This window comes from Nasonia vitripennis (assembly GCF_009193385.2).
Source record: "Nasonia vitripennis strain AsymCx chromosome 4 unlocalized genomic scaffold, Nvit_psr_1.1 chr4_random0007, whole genome shotgun sequence".
NCBI lineage: Eukaryota > Metazoa > Arthropoda > Insecta > Hymenoptera > Pteromalidae > Nasonia > Nasonia vitripennis.
Window position 1 is genome coordinate 2,381,104 of NW_022279643.1, and position 18,911 is coordinate 2,400,014.

At 37.0% G+C, this 18,911-nt stretch overlaps 1 protein-coding gene across 15 annotated transcripts in view; it reads left to right on the forward strand.

The window, feature by feature from the left end:
* Positions 1–18,911, forward strand: part of LOC100119385 (echinoderm microtubule-associated protein-like 2) — an 804,666-nt gene that overhangs the window by 197,828 nt on the left and 587,927 nt on the right. For 13 of the 15 annotated variants that reach the window (XM_031930031.2, XM_031930040.2, XM_031930035.2 and 10 more), the window contains one exon: positions 9,469–9,582. The exons of the other annotated variants lie outside the window; for them this stretch is intronic. In XM_031930031.2, the coding sequence (XP_031785891.1) occupies positions 9,469–9,582 (114 nt within the window). The remainder of the gene's footprint in view (positions 1–9,468; positions 9,583–18,911) is intronic. 15 annotated transcript variants of the gene reach the window in all.

An 18,911-nucleotide genomic window follows, 5' to 3' on the forward strand; every position in this document is an offset into this window, starting at 1 on the left:
GTTATTACTCAGTATCTGTTTATTACTAAGAAACTTATTGTGCTTTAAATGGCTCCACGGCGAAGTGGCGCGTTGTGCACACGCGTACACGGCTACTCTGCCTTACAGCATCGGGAAATCTGCGGCAGAGGGACCCTGTTCGTTATCCGAAAATTTCTCCACCTTAACTGACGTTTTCGCGGCAACGAACAGCAACTCATATTAATTCGCTATTCCGCGCTACTAAAATTTTTGCAAAAGTGCGCTGAGCCAAAGAATCTCCCTTCTCTTAAAATCACTAGCAAAGCAAAATCACAGCGTCGCCTCGACAAATCGTCTCCCAAGCGGCAGATTTTGCACCGCCTCACCGATCGAAACTCACACTCGTTTTAGCGCGGAACTTTAAAAAATCGCAGGGGCTCCTCTGTCGGAGTAGCTGTGGTAAGTAAGGATCTTGCGATAAGAGAATTTTTCGCCACTCACACGTCGCACAGGAAGCTTGCATTGCCGGGCTGATTGAAAAAAGCTCCATTTCAACAGAAATTCGAGAAAACGGCGGGCTGTTGTCTGCAGACATCGCTGCTGCAAAGATATTTCAAACACAAAAGCTTTTTTAGGTAGTGTGTCGCGTTAAGGGCTCGCGCAACCTCGCCGCACGAAACAGAAGCTCCTTCCCTCGCCCAGTATTAGAAATAGCTATCGTCCGCGGGCGTCTCGGCGGCCGAGATCGAGCGAGCTTTTCTGGGTGGCGTGTCATACGACGGGCTCGCACAGCCGCACCATACGAAACACAAGCTCTTTTACTCATTAAAGATTAGAAAAACGGGAAGATTTTTTCTGTTGGCTCTTCTGCGGCCAAAATCGATCGATCTCAAGAGCTTTTTGGGTGGCGTTTTGGGCTAAGGGCTCGCACAGCTGCACTGAACAAAACACAAGCTATTTTTTCACCGAACATTGGAAAAACGGCGGGATTTTTCTAGCGGGCCTATCTGCCGCATGGGTCGAGCAATCAATAGTTTATTGTGCAACTAGGGGAGAAAATTGGCTTTTCCTGCGAGGATGATGTTTTGAGCACGAGTGCTCAAAACATCACCCAAGCCTGAAAAAACCACTCCCCCCTTGTTGCACACCGTACTTTTTATGTTAAGTTCACGAATATGACACTTATCATGCATATGAAATAAATGGGAAATTCGAGGACAAAGTTAAACAATAGTATATTGAAAATTTTTTAAATTTTTTAAATTTTAGAAATTTTTTAAATTTTAGAAATTTTTTAAATTTTAGAAATTTCGTAAAGTTGAAAAATTTCAAACATTTTGAAAACTAATATAGACACACACATCCATCGGATAGGCTGCAGAGTGAGGAAAAAATTACTCCCTTGGGAGGAAAAAGTTTTATCCTTTCAAGGGAGTAGTTTTTTCTCGCTGCTAAGAAAAACTCGATTTTCCATTTATTTTACATGCATGGAAAGTGGCCTTTTTCGTGCGCGTATGATGAAAAAGAGCTTTTTTAGGCAGCGCGTCACCCTAAGGGCTTTTGTACCCTTGTCGCGAAAAACACTAACTTATTTTTCCACTAGAAATTGGAAAACGGCGCGCGCTGCAGAATTCGAGCGATATTAAGAGCTTTTTAGGCGGTGTGTCTGGAGACGTACACACTTGAAGTGATTTCACGGCGAGGGTTATTCGCTTGTTGACCCACGAAAACTTGTACGCCCAATAGCATACATCTTTCGCACTTCTGATAAATAATAATATGTGCAACTCGTGTCTAGTTTCCCATAACACACGCAGCCGGCTGGTCGCACTCGCTTGCTATTGGCAACTTTCCGCACTCGTTGCACAATGTACTATTGTCTCGTCACTCATCCGTGGAACGCTCAATATCGTCTTAATATTGTCTTCTATTGTCATTTGGTAAATATCGTTGTGACCGAGCTCGAACGTTGCGCGATTCGTACGCCGAGAATCGTGCATAGCAACCCCTATCAACAAGATCAACGACGTCGCATTGTTATTGTTTCTATTCAGTCAGATTCTGACAGTTGCTTTTTGTTTTTAATGCAAAACTGAAACACGACTTGTTAGTTGCAATGGCAGGAGAAAAATCGATTACGGCTCGCTTTATGTCAAATACAGAGAAGTATCAGTGTCTCATTCAGATATTGACTACCTGTGAAGATGCAGACTTTTTCTCTTCTGCTAGCTTACGAGATGTCTACAAGAGCGTTTTTTCGCGATCACCTGCTACCAGTCAGATCTTGAAGATGCGAAATTTTATTGCTGGTCGGAAACAGAAAATTGATCATCACATCAAGTAAATATTTTGGTATGATCGTCTTGTATAACTATTTTTAATGATTCACTATCCTATACGTAAAAATGTTCTATTTGAATAGTTTATGCAAAACGAAGCCTCACTTGATGATACTTCTGGATGAACACGTTTCCGAAATTATGAACAAGCTTATGATGTCGTGAAAAATTTGAAGATGGAAAGACTAAATGAGAAAATTAACTTTTTAACAGAGATTATGACAAAAGCATGGGGCTCAGTAGAACCGTCAAATGGTGTATCGTTGGCAAAAAGTTACGTGAGGAAGCAATTTGAAGCCAACAAAGAAAATAAAAAACAAATGGATCTTCCAGATATCTGCAAAGGATATAGGATTATTCAAGTGCGTTTCAAAGCTACGTACGATGTTGCACATTCATATTCTCAATACCGATCCATTGAAGTCATCTAGACATGTGCTTAGTGGACAAAGCTAAAACTATGCTTAAATGGCTAGAATTCACTGAAGCATTTATATTTGACGTTTTGTACGGCCGAAATTCAATAGATATTGACCAAATTAAGAAAATTTCAAGTATAACGGAATCATTTCAAGACGATGACGTCGACATCTGCATTTTAGAAAACTTTTTGAGAATTGACGTATCATTGCACATGCGTCAAAATCAATCTGGCTAAAATATCCAAAGTTGAAAAGAGTGATTGGTTCTGTGCTAATTGCCTATGAATTCACATACATCGTAATCCAGTGTAGGTAGATATTCTTAAGAAAATAAATGCTATTAATAAACACTTTTTCAGGTGGTTAAGCGCGCATATGAGTCGTACGACTTCGCCGACTGCGATCCGTTTTCATATGTGAAAAATCATGTTTTGAGCCCTTTGCGCGACACGCCGCCTAAAAACGTTCTTGATATCGCTCGAATCCCACAGCGCGCGCCGTTTTTTCAATCTCAAGTAGAAAAATAAGCTAGTGTTTCTCGTAGCAAGATTGCGGGAGTCCTTAGTGTGACACGCCGTCTAAAAAATCTCGCTAGAATGCCTTATCTTTGGGGCAGCAAAGCTTGCGAAGAGGAGCGCGCCGTTTTTCGAGTCTTCGTTGAGAAAAAGAGCTTGTGTTCTGTGTGGCTGTGCGAGCCCTTCGCCCAAAATGCCACCCAATAAAGCTCTTGAGATCGATCGATCTTGGCCGCAGAAAAGCCAGCAGAAAAAATCTTGCTGTTTTTCCAATCTTTTGTGAGAAAATTAGCTTGTGTTTCGTGCAGCGCGGCTGTGCGAGCCGTTCGCGCGATAGGCCGCCCAGAAAAGCTCGCTCGATCGCTCGATCTCGGCCGCCGAGACGCCCGCGAACGATAGCCCGCCGTATTTCTAATATTGGGCGAGGGAAGGAGTTTGTGTTTTGTGCGGCGAGGTTGCGCGAACCTTTAACGCGACACACTACCTAAAAAAGCTTTTGTGTTTGAGATATCTTTGCAGCAGCGATGTCTGCAGACAACAGCCCGCCGTTTTCTCGAATTTCTGTTGAAATGGAGCTTTTTTCAATCAGCCCGGCAATGCAAGCTTCCTGTGCGACGTGTGAGTGGCGAAAGATTCTCTTATCGCAAGATCCTTACTTACCACAGCTACTCCGACAGAGGAGCCCCTGCGATTTTTTAAAGTTCCGCGCTAAAACGAGTGTGAGTTTCGATCGGTGAGGCGGTGCAAAATCTGCCGCTTGGGAGACGATTTGTCGAGGCGACGCTGTGATTTTGCTTTGCTAGTGATTTTAAGAGAAGGGAGATTCTTTGGCTCAGCGCACTTTTGCAAAAATTTTAGTAGCGCGGAATAGCGAATTAATATGAGTTGCTGTTCGTTGCCGCGAAAACGTCAGTTAAGGTAGAGAAATTTTCGGATAACGAACAGGGTCCCTCTGCCGCAGATTTCCCGATGCTGTAAGGCAGAGTAGCCGTGTACGCGTGTGCACAACGCGCCACTTCGCCGTGGAGCCATTTAAAGCACAATAAGTTTCTTAGTAATAAACAGATACTGAGTAATAACAACTGATACTTTCTTAGACATTTATTTCTATCAAATTTCCTTTAAACAAAGCCTTAAAAGTTGGCATCAGAATAGAGTTTTTTGCTGGTTTCAATTCACTGTGATCAGAGAATGCCCAGGCCATCGAGGAAATCTGGAAATGAAGGAAAAGGAATTAGGTCATGGAATATTCTGTGATATGGAAAAGTCTGGTATAAAGTTAGGATATACTGCTAAAACGCCTCTTTATTCCATTCTAAAACCTTACGCCCTTGCGGTGAAGGCAAGCGGAAGCATGTTGTCTCGTGTGCTATGCTCCAAAATTACGCTACCTCTACGGGGCTTTAGACCTACGTTCTTTTCAGCTAAAAAAAGTAAAACTGGGCGTAGAGACTTGGACCGTCGTACACACGAAACCTTTCTAATCACCGCTCACGCAATGGAAACAAGAGGAAGCACGTTCTGTTCTATAAAAGCGATCTCTCGTTTGAAAATTTTTCGCGCCTAGCTCTCGATAGCTCGTAATTAGCTGTACCGACCAAGTTCGGGCTGTGCGTCGAAGCACAGACTCATTTGAAATTAGAATGCAAGAGCTAGATAACCTGTAAATAGGTTACGTTCCGAATTGCGTTGGGCTACGCACCTCCTAGCTTTTCTCAAATCGCAAAGATTTTGCTCATGGAACATTAGTTTTCGACGCAAGCCGATCATTAGTTTCTGCGGAAATAGTTTAAATCGCATCCTCTTCCCCTTTTTTTCGCGCAGCTATCGCCGACCTCCTTAGCAACGGTTTCCCTCACTCGTCACCGCGCGGCGCCGATATATATATATATATATATATATATATATATATATATATATATATATATATATATATATATATATATATATATATATATATATATATATATAGTGTATCAAAGATAAAAAGTTTGGTTGAAGTAAGTACAATGTGCAATAGAAGGTCAATCCTCATGTGCGTCAGGGGCTGTGCACGGATGGAATGATCAGTTTTGGTGAATTAGGCTTCGCTTCTATAAAAAAAATACACCTTTGATAAATACCTTGAGCAATTTCTGAACGAGTTAGTGCAAGAAGAGGTGAAGGCTTACGACCAAAAAATTAAAGAGGCTAAACATAGTTTTGAAAAACTATTTAAGAAAAGACAACGACAACATCTAAGGGAACTGGAAGTTCACAAAAACCCTATAGGTCAAAGGTTAGAGCATTCCAAAGTCAAATTGGGAAAATGAAGTCTTTCCAAAAACATTGTTTGCTAGTTTTGCCTTGCAATGACCTTAATTTGGAGTCAAAGATACCTCAAATTTGGATTTAGCGATCGCAAAAGCATGTTGGCATAGTGTTTTGGTCGTTTGACATTTGTTGTTACTGTTTTTTTCTGTGATTATTAGTATCTATATCTAATTTAAGAATTATATGTAAATCAACGCCCAAACGTATTAATACAGATCTCCATAATCTCACAGCGCAGCTTTCAAATTGATATATTATTTTGTATAGCATTTTCAATCGCACTTACTCGCAACTAAAATTGTGCGTAATTTTGCTTATAATTATTATATCATTGATGTGATTTGTCCGACGTAAAGTACAATTCTTTTCGCAAAATTTTTTTTATACTGTGTTTTTTTGATGTAAATTTTCATAAAAATCAATAGTTCATCACCTCACAACGTATCAGATTTCATTAAGTAGATAGATTTTAGCATTTGAAAGCTTCCAGAATAGACTAATCATACCTACGACTTTCTCAAATCCACTGTCGTGAGTAAGATTTTATTTTTTCTAAAATATTATGATATGAAACAACTTGATATCGTTGAGTAAAATTTAATTAATATACAGTTGCATAACTTCATTGTTACTTATCTGATCACTTTAGGTATATCTCCGAGTTGTTTTTCATTAAAAATACTAGAGAGGGGGGAGGGTTTTCCTGCTCGCTTCGCTCGCCAACCCCTTTATTTTAATCTTTGTTTTTAATTGTTTCTAATTTCTAAATCTTCTTCTAATTACTATTTTAATTGTTCATTCCAAAATGATAAATTTTCGAACTTAGTTTGTTTAGATCTATGCCTAGCGATCATATCAATGACATATAACAACACATTCTCGGAAGCTCAAATTTCTGAGTCAATTATAAAAAAACTTCTAGAAAAATAACTATCGATTGCCTAATTGAAAATATAAGTAAAATTCATTCAGTAAAGTGAGACTATACTCAGATTCATAACTTTTTTAATATCATAGTCATATTTTCTCCAATTTTGCACTTATGTTTAGTGGAGAAAAAAAAGATTCGTCAATTTAAAGCAATATATAAAGCACATTAGTTTAATTAATGCAAAAAATTGTTTAAAACTAGGCTTACTAACAAAGTCCCTTGCTTCCTCTCTTTTTAAATTAAAACTAAAGTTCGCACAGTCGATGTTTGTATTTATTCTTGTAAGGACCCGATTTAGGACAAATTTTCAAAAGTTTCTAAATTTAAATTATTTTTCCGTTTTCAAACATTTTTAAAATTAAAATTTTTCAAATAAAAAATTTTTTCTCATATTTGCGGGAATAAAGATTCTTTGTTCCCGCGTTTCAGAGAATAAAGTGGCTATTATAGTTACGTCGTGAATCAAAAATATTATTAACGATCTCATAAATAAACGTCGCTAAATTTAACAGACAAATAAACATCTAGATCTCCTTTAGATTTTGCTAACTATGACGATAAACCCAATAACCCAAATTGAAGGAGAGCCAGAAAAACGGTGAAATTATATAAAAATTGTTTATTATTAACCCAATAGCGAAAGTTGGGTTAAAAATAATATTAATTATAACGGATTTTTAATCCAATAACTCAAATTGTTGGAAAGCCCAACAATCCAAAATAATGCGGAGTCAAAAACGGTAAAATTACGTAAAAATCGTCGTTATTAACCCAACACCATGAGTTGAGTTAAAAATAACATGAAACATAACAATTTTAACGCAATAACCTAAATTGAGGGGGAGCTAATTTCTACAACGGCGGCGGTGGCAAAGATTTTTTTATTAATATTATTGTGACCGAGCTCGAACGTTGCGCGATTCGAACGCCAAAAATCGCGCATAGTGACTTCTAGCAACGTGAACAATAACGTCGCGAATGCTGTTGTTAAATGTTCAGCTGATCGTCACGTCTGATGACCTAAGATGTATTACAATTTCAATAAAGAGTTCGAGTTTAAGTTTCGCTTCTATAAATAACGTGATGTTATTTACTTTAACCCGTATTTGTTCATGATAATATAGAGAGATTTCATATAAAATATGATTGTTCTTATTCTAGAAAGTTCAATATCAAATCAAGGGTCGGTAAAACATGTTTCAGTTGTCTATTTGACAACTTTTTGTGAACTGTCTCTGAATTTCTGTTATCTTGTATCTATATTTTAATCAAGCATGTTTAAGGGGACACGACACCTTTAAAACCTAAAAAAAAAATTCTAAGTGAAAATCACAAAATTAAAGTTAATAATTTAAAATTTGTTATAGTGATATTTAGTAAAAATACTATTAACTTGACCATGCTAAAACCTCTATTATCTCTGGTGGCCCATTGTGGCACTCGATGCAAGGATTTGTGAATTTTTTGGTTGTCCGTAAGATTCCATGTGAACGAATGGTTCTTTTGAGCTCAAACTCAAGGAGGCTACTTTATACACCTGTAGTTTTGGTATAAATGCAGGGATTTTAATTTTAATGCTTAGAAATGATTTGGCGATGAAAAAACTGAAATTTTTCGCTTATTCTGGCACCTTTTTGTGTATAAAACATTCTCTAAACATTCAAATCAAAATTCCTGCATTCATACCAAAACTACAGGTGTACAAAGTATCTTCCTTGAGTTTGAGCCCAAAAGAACCATTCGTTCACTTGGAATCCTACAAGCATAGGGGTGGGCCCGTTAGGACCTTGCTCATGCTCCAAAAATACCCAAAACACTCAAAATCTGGTCGACAAGTAGCACTAGTGTGTACTGGCAAGTGATCGCCAGAAGTCGAGCCAGGGCCTGAACGAGGCTGCTGCGTAGAGTGTAGAACTCCGAGTTCCATAAAGAAGAAAATCTGGTTTTCTGCACTCGAAAGAGCCAAATTTGGTGATAAGACGCCAACTGGATCCCTACAAATATTGATAAACATTAGGTTTACGTACATTTATCTCCCAAATTATAAATAAAATTACATTTGCCCACAAATCTGAAGTACGCCCAAATTTACATATACACGAACCCATTGCGCGTGTACTACAAGTATAAGTTTGTGCAAAAGTACAAAGAATTAATAAACAGATCATAGGAAATATTATTAAAACGAGGTGTGACTATTTTCAATTGAAAAAGTTAAAATCATTCAATCAAATGTGGATGCGAGCATGAGAGTCAGTTCTGTGATTTAATTTAAGCAAAGTATTTCCGGTCAAATTCACAAAAATTGATTATTTCAAACAAATTAAAGCAGAGGCTAGGGGTTCAGACTTAAATGCACCTTTCTCATTGGAAAACTAGTAATGAATAACCGTAATTATTAACAAAAAGCGACAATTGACCTTGAGGCGCGACAATTTCCCATAAAACTAGTCACAAACGGGTTTCAGGAGCATGTTCTACGGAAAATTTCCTGTCAAAATAAGGAATAAAAAAATCGATTTTTTTGAAGTTTAAAGGTGTTGTGTCCCCTTAAAACAACTTTCGAAGTTTTCAGAAAGTTGATAAAAAAGTTTATTAAAAAAATTTTTTTTTAAAAGATTAACTTAAAAAACTTAAAAAGTTTGAAGAAAGATTTTTATTTATTTATATAAAAATAATTATGAAATATATTATCCTATCATTTCCCTGATCAAAGAGCATGACTCATAGGTAGGTTTAGATCCGCATGAAATAAAAACTCAAAACTAGTTTTTGCATTTTGATTTTGAGACGTTATTTTAATGATATTTCACGAGGTATTTATTTAACCGTGAAAGGAAAACTTTCACGGTTAAATAATAAATTAATTCAGAGCAGAGGGAACCTATGTCATGTTTTCGATACTGCCGCTTTCGTTATTATACTTGTTTAATAAAAATCAATCAGTGCACTATTGACCTGTGTGTATGGTTTGACAACTTTTCTAGGCGCTCAGTGTATTATCAGTCTACAACCTCATTACATTCAGATAGTTTGAGCAGTAGCAGCGTATCACCAGTACCATCTTCTAGTCCAAGAGGCACGCCGCTACCAACCACAAGGTTTGTACAAGCTTTTCTGCTTCGAATGTAAATAATTGTTTTTGCTTCCTCCTAGAGGAAGCTTTGTACTAGTAAAATTTTCAGTTTCGCTAAAACGTCATAAAAACGTATTTGGAGGTGTTTGGAGTTCAAATCATATGTTTTCAGAAAATGTCCGTGCGGATGGCTGTGTGTGTATGTACGTATACCGTCATAATTCTGAAAGTACGCTACCGATCGTAATACAATTTGACATGCGTATATATTTTCTAATTCTAAATTCGGAAATTTTTTTTTTATGATTCTGACCATTTTATGGCCATTAATCGATTTTTGAAAAAATATATTTACTTTTTCTTAATGATATGATTAATACAATAAATTCAGCAATAGTGTTTCTAAAATAGCATTAAATCTTTTACTTTTTCCTGCAAGATTTTCAACATTGACCATTCCGTTCAATTGTTATGATAAAAAAAATGATTTTAAGAAAAATTTAATATCACCACAACTAAATTGTCAAACATTTTGAAAAAATGTATGACAATAAAAAACGATAATATCAATGTGTTGAAAAAATTTTAAACCATTGTGGCGACTAGTTTTTGAGCTAAAAATCGAAAGCAAAAAAACATGGGTTTTTGATATCGTACAATTACGGGAGTAAAAAGACTTTAATTGACTTAAAATTTTGAGATAAGATAGATATCTTTTGATTACCTCGGCTAGGTTCTTTTTGCAGCTTATGAAACCATTTAGTTTAAAAGATATTAGGATTCAAAATTTCTATCTCTCACCCTTTATACCCTGTATTAGGGTTGTGCGAGTTCCCGAAAAGTCGAGTTTCCCGCCCGAAAACTCGACTTGACGAGCTCAGGTCGAGTCTCGAGTCGAGTTGAGTTACTCGAACTGTTCGAGCCGCTCGAAAATTTCGATCTACTCGACTTTTTCGAGCCGCTAAAATAAAATTTTTTAAAAAATTTAAATGGTTTAATAATAAAATATTTTTAATCTGCTCGATAATAAGTTCGAGCCGATCGAACTTTTCGAACCGCTCGAAAATTTCCCGCAGCTCGAAAAATTTGAGAACTCGGCTTGAACTCGACAAAAAAACTCGACCCGACCCCACTCGAGTTTTTTGGGAACTTACACAACCGTACCCTGTATGACTGTACATTATTATTTTTGTTAATCCTCGTAACTCGCTAACTAAAGTTCAGAATGTTTTGAGAAAATTCATGCTTTTATGTGGTTATGAGGACCCTATGGTATTTAGAATATAATTAAGGTTAAAATTTTTTCATGAAAATTATATGATTTGATATTATACGGGTGCTTCTTCAGTAAAATAATTAAGATTGAAAGTATTTTGAAAATCATTAATATACTGTATATTTAAACAATATTTTATCTATTGGAACTAAAAATTTGTTGGAGGAAGCTACGTGCCAAAGAATTGGCATCGTTTTTTTTTCAGAAATGTCGTTTCCTTTAAGATAAAGATTACTCGAAAATCGTTAAAAACCCGTAACTTAATTAATGTAACTCATGTTTGACATTATTTTAAAAAATTTCATTTTGACAGTTTTTGTATGACATACATGTGTTACATGCATTAGAAATGAAATTTGCAGGGAATGCCATCGTCAAATATTCAATCACTTGAACTACTTTAAGAATGACTAATTTTTACTAATCTATTTAAAAACACTTCTTACAAAGTAAAATTGAAAAGGATGAATTAGGTTCGAATATTTATAATGCAAATTAGTATATTGCGCAACTAGAGGGAAATTGACTTTTTCTAGCGAGGACGATTTCTCGAGGACGAGTGGGAGTCGAGAGCACCGTAGGCGCCGAAGATGGACACGAGTGCTTAAAAAATCACCGAAGTCTGCAAAAGCCACTCCCCTGTTGTAGCACCTTCCTTTTTTTGATAAGTGGTGCATAAATAGATCACTTTTCATGCATTCAAAAGGAATAGAAAATACGAGGACCTTTCAACGCACTCACGTTGTACCTCGGATACAAAACCAGAAAGAGTAGGAAAGCGCCGCCGACACATACTTCTGTAGTTAGTGATTTTCCTTCTGCGAAGCTTTCGCGATACTACAGACATGCATGAGACATGCAACAGGCACCGTCGCAATAAATTTGTGTGCACATCTGATTCTTTTATTTTAATTTGGTGAAAACTTAATATTATATCGATCGTATTAAAATATTTGCGTTTTCCCATAGAATTGAATATCTAAGTTATATTCAGTAATAGATATGAATCTGCTATTATTTTAGCATTCAATCTTCTATAATCCATTACTAGCCTACATTTCTTCTTTCCGCCTTTTGTCAAAACTTTCTACGGTACGGACCATGCTAGCGTGTTAAATGCCCTGGTTGAAGATGTAATTAACGCAGTAATTATTAATTTTTTATTTTACTGATAGCTATTTGTTTCAACGTATATGGTAGTGGGAATGGTTTTACATAAACGGGAGTTTCGTCAATTAGATTTATCTCATGCTTTTCGACATTGCACGTTCCTAATTTGTCGCCATCTAACCAGCATATATCTTTGTTACATCGTATCAAATCTTCAATAATTTTTCTTATTTTTCTAGATAAATAATTTAAATTTATTATGTTTAATAATAAATTCTCTCTCTTGTTTTCTTTTTTTTCGCTTAAGTGGGCACAACACTTGAATAAACGATTAAAATTGTTCATCAAACATTTTTTAATAATTAATGGAATAAACTAAATTTTTCTAATGTTAGTAGACACAATTACTTACATTTTTTTACCGGTGTATAACCTCTTAACATCATCATAATCTATACTTATAGTAGGGAGTCTCTTCGAACCCACAGTTCACTAACTGGAAGATTACAAGTGAACGGATGGATTAAATGAGCTCAAACTCAATGATGTTGTTTAAAAGTACATTGGTCAGATATGAATAGAGGATCTAAATTAAAATGTTTTGAAGAAAAGTTGCATCAAGAATATGCTAAAATTAAAAAAATATTATTTAAAAAATCAGTAAAATGCTTATAAAATTTTTTCTGCATGTCGTCGCTCCCTACGAAGAGTAGCACTGTTCAAATTTCCCGTCATAAGTAGCACAACTCATTTGACGCACGCTAGACTAGCACAACTCAAAATATCCCGCCAAGACTAACACAACTCAAAATATCCCGCGAAGACTAACACAACTCAAAATATCCCGTGAAGACTAACACAACTCAAAATATCCCGCGAAGACTAGCACAACTCACACTTTAAACAACGAATTTCTGATAAACATTTTTAAATATTCGCAATTCACAACTTTTTACCGAAATTAAACTCGTTTTCACAAATACAATAATTTTTTTAATTATTAATTTTTTTTAGAAATCTTCTAAAATTTCCAAAACCTTTTAAAACTTTAATTTACTAACACTCTTTGGTAGCAAAAACATAGTAAGTTAAGTATCCTTTAACTTGTTTTGTTTGTTTTAAAAGGTTAGGTACTTTATTATTTTTATACACGGCACAGCGATATATGGAAGATATGGAGCACTGCAGCTTTGAATGCAGCGCCACGGTAAATGTGCGGCGGTGCGTATCGTAAGCCATACAGGCTTCCGTACTTACAGCACGAAGCCGTGGGCGAGGTCGGTGTATTGAGTGGACTCAGCGCTCCGAAGAGGCTCAATGCGGCTACGAACTTGCTCACGAAGGACGATGATAGCGAGAGATGATAGACGAGAGCGAGAGCTTCAAGGAAAGATCAGTATTTGCGAACTATTGTTGTATCGCTGGATCATCGACAACGGCGGACGCTTTTCTGATCTTATTTTGTCTGCATATTTCTCTTTCTATGAGCTCGAGCACACGTGCTATATGATATATGACACGTGTGGGTATAACCTATGAGAGAGTAGCTCTTCTACAAACTACATGCAAGATGTGCATCTCTCTGTCTCTTTTGTTCTAGAAGCTGTCACGCGAGGCTACCCTCCGATATTAATAACTGTGCGCGAGAACTGCGTCGGGATTTACGAAGATTTTAATTTATGAAGAGGGATAGAGCCGCAGTGGTGTGTGCTATTATATTTATTTGTTTTACTCGACTCTGTGTAATAGAGAAAAAGATCGTTGGTAAAATCGTTGCCGGGATCTTCGCTATAAACCGAGTGAAGATGTTATTTGACAATAATTATATTATGTATATTTGGAGACGCTGATGACGGGATCCAGGAATTGCTTAGAAATCCGCTTTTAGAAACTTTGTAATGTTAAAGTAATAATTATATAAATGTAAAAGTTTAGGCGAGTTTGATACATTCCGCAACAATAGAAAAGAATTGAGACCAATCAAACAAAGTCAAGTTTATTATATTGAATCGTAATGAAGCAAAGAACAACTCTCAAGATAATTATTACGTAACTTGCCATGCCCGTATCATTGTACTTATAGTGTTTGTATGACGTTCTAATATATATAAAAAGAAAATTTAGTTGTTCACCAATAAACAAAATGAAAAGGACATGGCAAGTGACGTAGTAATTATCTTGAGAGTTGTTCTTTGTTTCATTACGATTAAATACAATAAACTTGACTTTATTTGATTGATCTCAGATCTTGTCTATCTGTAATTTTGTTGCGGAATATATCAAACTCGCCTAACATTTTACTTTTTTAGAGATTTCAATCCTTTTTTAAAATTGTTTAGAGTATTTTATATTCAAAGTCGTAAAAATAAAATATAAGCATCTTTAGCACCATTCGACCACAGCTTTTTTGTAACATTTTTATTACTAAGATGAAATCACGGATTGTTATAATATACATCACCCTCAAATTATTTCTACACCTAGACACCAAAAAACCACGGTGCAAACTACCCAGACCTCGTCATCGGCCACCCTGTACACCTAGACGCCGCCCTTAAATTATTTTTACACCTGGACACCAAAAACCACGGAGCGCACCTCCTAGACCTCGTCATCAGCCACCTTGTACATCTAGACACCTTCCTCTAATGATTTTTACACCTAGACACAAACAAGCACGGAGCGCGCCACCTAGACCTTGTCATCGGCTACCCTGGCAAGCTAGTTACTGTTACAGTTCCGGAACGCAGAGTATGCACTGGCAACCTCTTAATTCAAAATATCTTAATATATTATTATATTTTCTTGAGAAAGCAATTCTCATCTGTATATAGCTTTGCGGACAACTTCACGGTCCGAACACTTCTTGCGGCTAACTTAACGGTCCTTTCACATTTCGGGCTGAAGAAGAAAAACGTAATTTTAGCATGTGTGGATTATACACTGACATATTATAAAAATAAGCAGCCTTTTCACTAACATTTTTGTTGGAAATCATAGTTTAGCTCAGAAAACATACTAATAAGCCAAAAAATCTTACGAACAGTAACAATAAGCATTTTTTTCTGTATCATGAAAAATCCGAACACCAATATAGAAGTAAATAATGTCACGGGCGCCGCGGCTTCGTCTGCTTCTCAAACTCACCTTCGTGGCGCTACCACGCCACTTGATAGAACACTTCTTGAAGATATCACTACAAATTTTAAAATCCTAGAATCAGTGTCGCTATAGTTTTTTGAACATTTGTACCCGTCGTAACAACGAAAGAAAAAAATATACACTGTAGCACATGTGCTAGAAATAGACACGATTAAAGAGCTTGAGAAATCTAAACGAATTCAACTAAAGTAAAGCTACAGATAACAATAAGTGCATAAATAAAAATATATTATTACACTACAGTAAATTTGACTATTTTAAGTAAATATTCAAGAAACATAATCTTATTTGTATTATTTATGAGCAATAATTGCTCATCATTTAAGCAAAAATAGTATAACCTTAATTGACACTTGGTTGAAAATTGTGTCCACTAGATGGCTAAGTCTTCTTTTTCTCTCTCTCGAAAAGGAAAACGGAGACTCGGGTTACTTAAAGGTTGCGACTTAACAATGCGGCAGGCATCTGGGAAAGCCGTCAGATCCTTACTGAGGAATTCAATCTGACGGTGGGACGAAACGCCGAGATTTTTATTTTATTTTTGAAAGGTATGCCTGTTCAAGATCTTAAATTTTGAGAATAAGCAGTGTCATAGCCTATTATTTCAATATTAATTGTGCTCGTATAGACCGATAAAGTCATTTTAACATTTTTTAGTATAACCTTAAGTTACATCTTTTTGAAAACAAGCGTAAATAATATACAACCGAACGGTACAGCTTAACGAAGCAAGGCGTCTGTGTCCAGTGGAGCTCAGACAATAAATTCACTATCAAGCCTATACGCACGCGCGGCTTTTCATCATCGTAGATTGAACAAATTTTACAGAAGATTATTACAAATTAGTATGACCGGAGGGTAGGCAAAGATAATCCGTTGTTCATAATGCAGCTATTGGCCAAGATAAACGGTTTTCTGAAATGACAGTAACGGTGAATACAAACAGCGCTTGATTGCATATCTTTCACGTCGTTTCAGAAAATGACAAATTGTTCTTTTTGTCTCTTACTATTTAAAACTTTTAAGAGACGATTGAGTTTGATCTCAAAATATATTCTCTTGAGGATTCCCTTAGGTCATCCATCAAGAATCAGTTTTAAACATGGAAAACCGTAATTGTATATTTTTACACACCTAAAATTATAGTTTATACTACAACGAACGTGGAGGTTGGCGAGCGAAGCGAACAGGGGGGGGGGTGATAATAATATTAGTGATTGACCCCTAGTGATAATAATAATATACACATCTTGCCTATATCAGTATTAAATAAATAAATGTAAATATACATACAAGTATAATTTTCTAAAAACCTCATTATTTATTTATTCAGTTATTATTTATCAATTAAACAATTTTTTTATTAACAACAGCGCATACCGTCTCTACTGCTCTCATATCCCGTCGTACAGCAAGCTCTTGCTCTCACCAAACAGAGATTATTTATTTAAAACTTACCTTTATAAATAATCATGCACAGCTCACTATCCCGATCGTCAGCGATATCGCAATATCATGTCTACACCCGACCACCTCCTCAGCCCGTAAGGTCAGCCGTACCGCGAGCTTATATCCAACCAAACATTCCCTCCTCACATCCGCTAAACCACTACCCTCATCTCAGGCCACGCGACCGGCGAGCGTCAGACAACTACAACGGCCCCACAGCCAGCCACCCCCCAAGTGGTGGCGTTCTCCCTGGCACTAGCGCTAGTTGGCTACACCTCTTTTCTGAAGAAACATTCCTCTACTACTCCCTTGGTCTGTTTAGCAGCGACTTATTCCTTGATCGGCTTTAAAAAGCGGACTTTCTAATCATTACTACGGACGGTTGCAAAGAGACCTTCAGTGCCTGTCAATTTAATAAAAAATAAAATAATCACTGTCAATATTGTAAAGAAATGGAATACGATGTGAAACAAATCCAAGTGAACGGATGGATCAAATAAGCTCAAACTCAAGGATGTTGTTTAAAAGTAGTTTAGTTATAGTATGAATAGAGGGATTTAAATTTACATATCGTCACTCCCTACGAAGATTAGCAGTTCAAATTTTCAAACGAAAACTAGCACAACTCACGATTTTCCGCGAAGAGTAGCACAGTTCACAAATGACTGGCATTCTAGATAATTTACTATGACCCATGTCATATATTTTGACACTTAAAGTATCATTGATGAGTATATTTTCCGGTTTCAAATCTTGGTGAATGACTTTTGGTACCGTTTCATGCAAGAATGTGATTGCAGTACAAATTTGTTTGCTGATGTCATGTTTTGAGTCTTCAGTTATTTGAAAACCGTTCTTGATACGTGGATTAAAAATAAAGTAGCAAAGAACGCTTGCTTCGCTCGCGATTTACATATTGATTAAAATAATATTTAATCATTCGATGTGTCATTATTAAATATACTGTTGAATAATAGATGTATCTTCGATGATAATTAATTTTTATAGAATATTTTTGAAATAGTGGACAGACTCAACCCCGACATCTACGTTCCTCTGCATCGGGTGAGGGACTATGAGCTCAACTCAGTTACCTACGTTCCTCTGCATCAGTCCGAGGAGCGTTTTGTATCTATTACCTAGTGGCCTTCGCCTAGCAACAGTTTTACTCAAGTGTTTCGCCATGTTCTTCCCTTCTATTCTCTTCGTCATTTCTAACCTTCTTGATAATAGTCCTTACGTAGTTGTTTACTGCGCACCAGCCATCTTTCGACGCTAGCATAGCTGTCATCATTGACTCAGGGGTCACCCTAGCCTGAAGGTACCGCTCGAGTCCCTCTCGTTTCATTTTGTATCGCGAACAGTTGCAGAAGACATGTTCTGCATCTTCGTTTGTTTCCAAACATACTAGGCAATTTGGATTATCCTCTATCTTGAAGCAGTGTAGGTAGGCTCGAAAGCGCGCATGTCCGTTTAAAAACTGCGTAAGATAGTAATTCACTTCCCCGTGTCGTCTATTGGTCCAGCCAACAATACATGGTATGAGGCGGTCCGTCCATCCCCCATTTCCACTGGAGTCCCATCGTCTTTGCCACTCAGCTAGGGTTTGTTCCTTTGCGGATTTCCAAACTTTTTTTTGAGTATTGTCACTACGCCGGTTTTCTTCGTATATATTATTTCGTTCTGTCGCCAGGATGTCAATAGGCGGCATACTTGAAATAACGCACACTGCATCTTCTGATACTGTTTGGTAGGCAGAAGCGACGCGCAATGCACTTCTCCTATAAGCTGTTGACAGCTTTCGTGCATAGGACTTCACCAACATAGCGTCTGCCCATATTGAGTCACCATATGACATAATTGATGTAGTTACACTGGCTAGGAGTAACCTTTGGCCCTGCGTTGGCCCACCTACATTTGGCATTAGTCGCGATAGTGCAGACTTACTTTTGCTGCCTAATTGCTCGCCCTCTCAAGATGCTGCTTAAACGTTAGTCTGGCGTCTATGGAGATTCCCAGGTACTTAATAGTCGGCTGAGAATTTATTTCGTGTCCGTTCACTAACAGCGTTATTGTCTCTATTTTCTTTCTACTGGATATAAGAATAGCCTCCGTTTTATGGCTAGCAAGCTCAAGTCCAGTCTGCTTTAGCCAATCGTGGATTATACTTACTGCCTCGTTGGCGATTTCCGTCACCTCTTCCTTTTGCTTTGCCACTACCACTACTGCAATGTCATCTGCAAACCCTACAACTGTTGCACTTTTGGGTAGCTCTAGCCTAAGTACGCCATCGTACATGATGTTCCACAATAGTGGGCCGAGCACTGACCCTTGTGGGACCCCTCCGGTTACTTGAT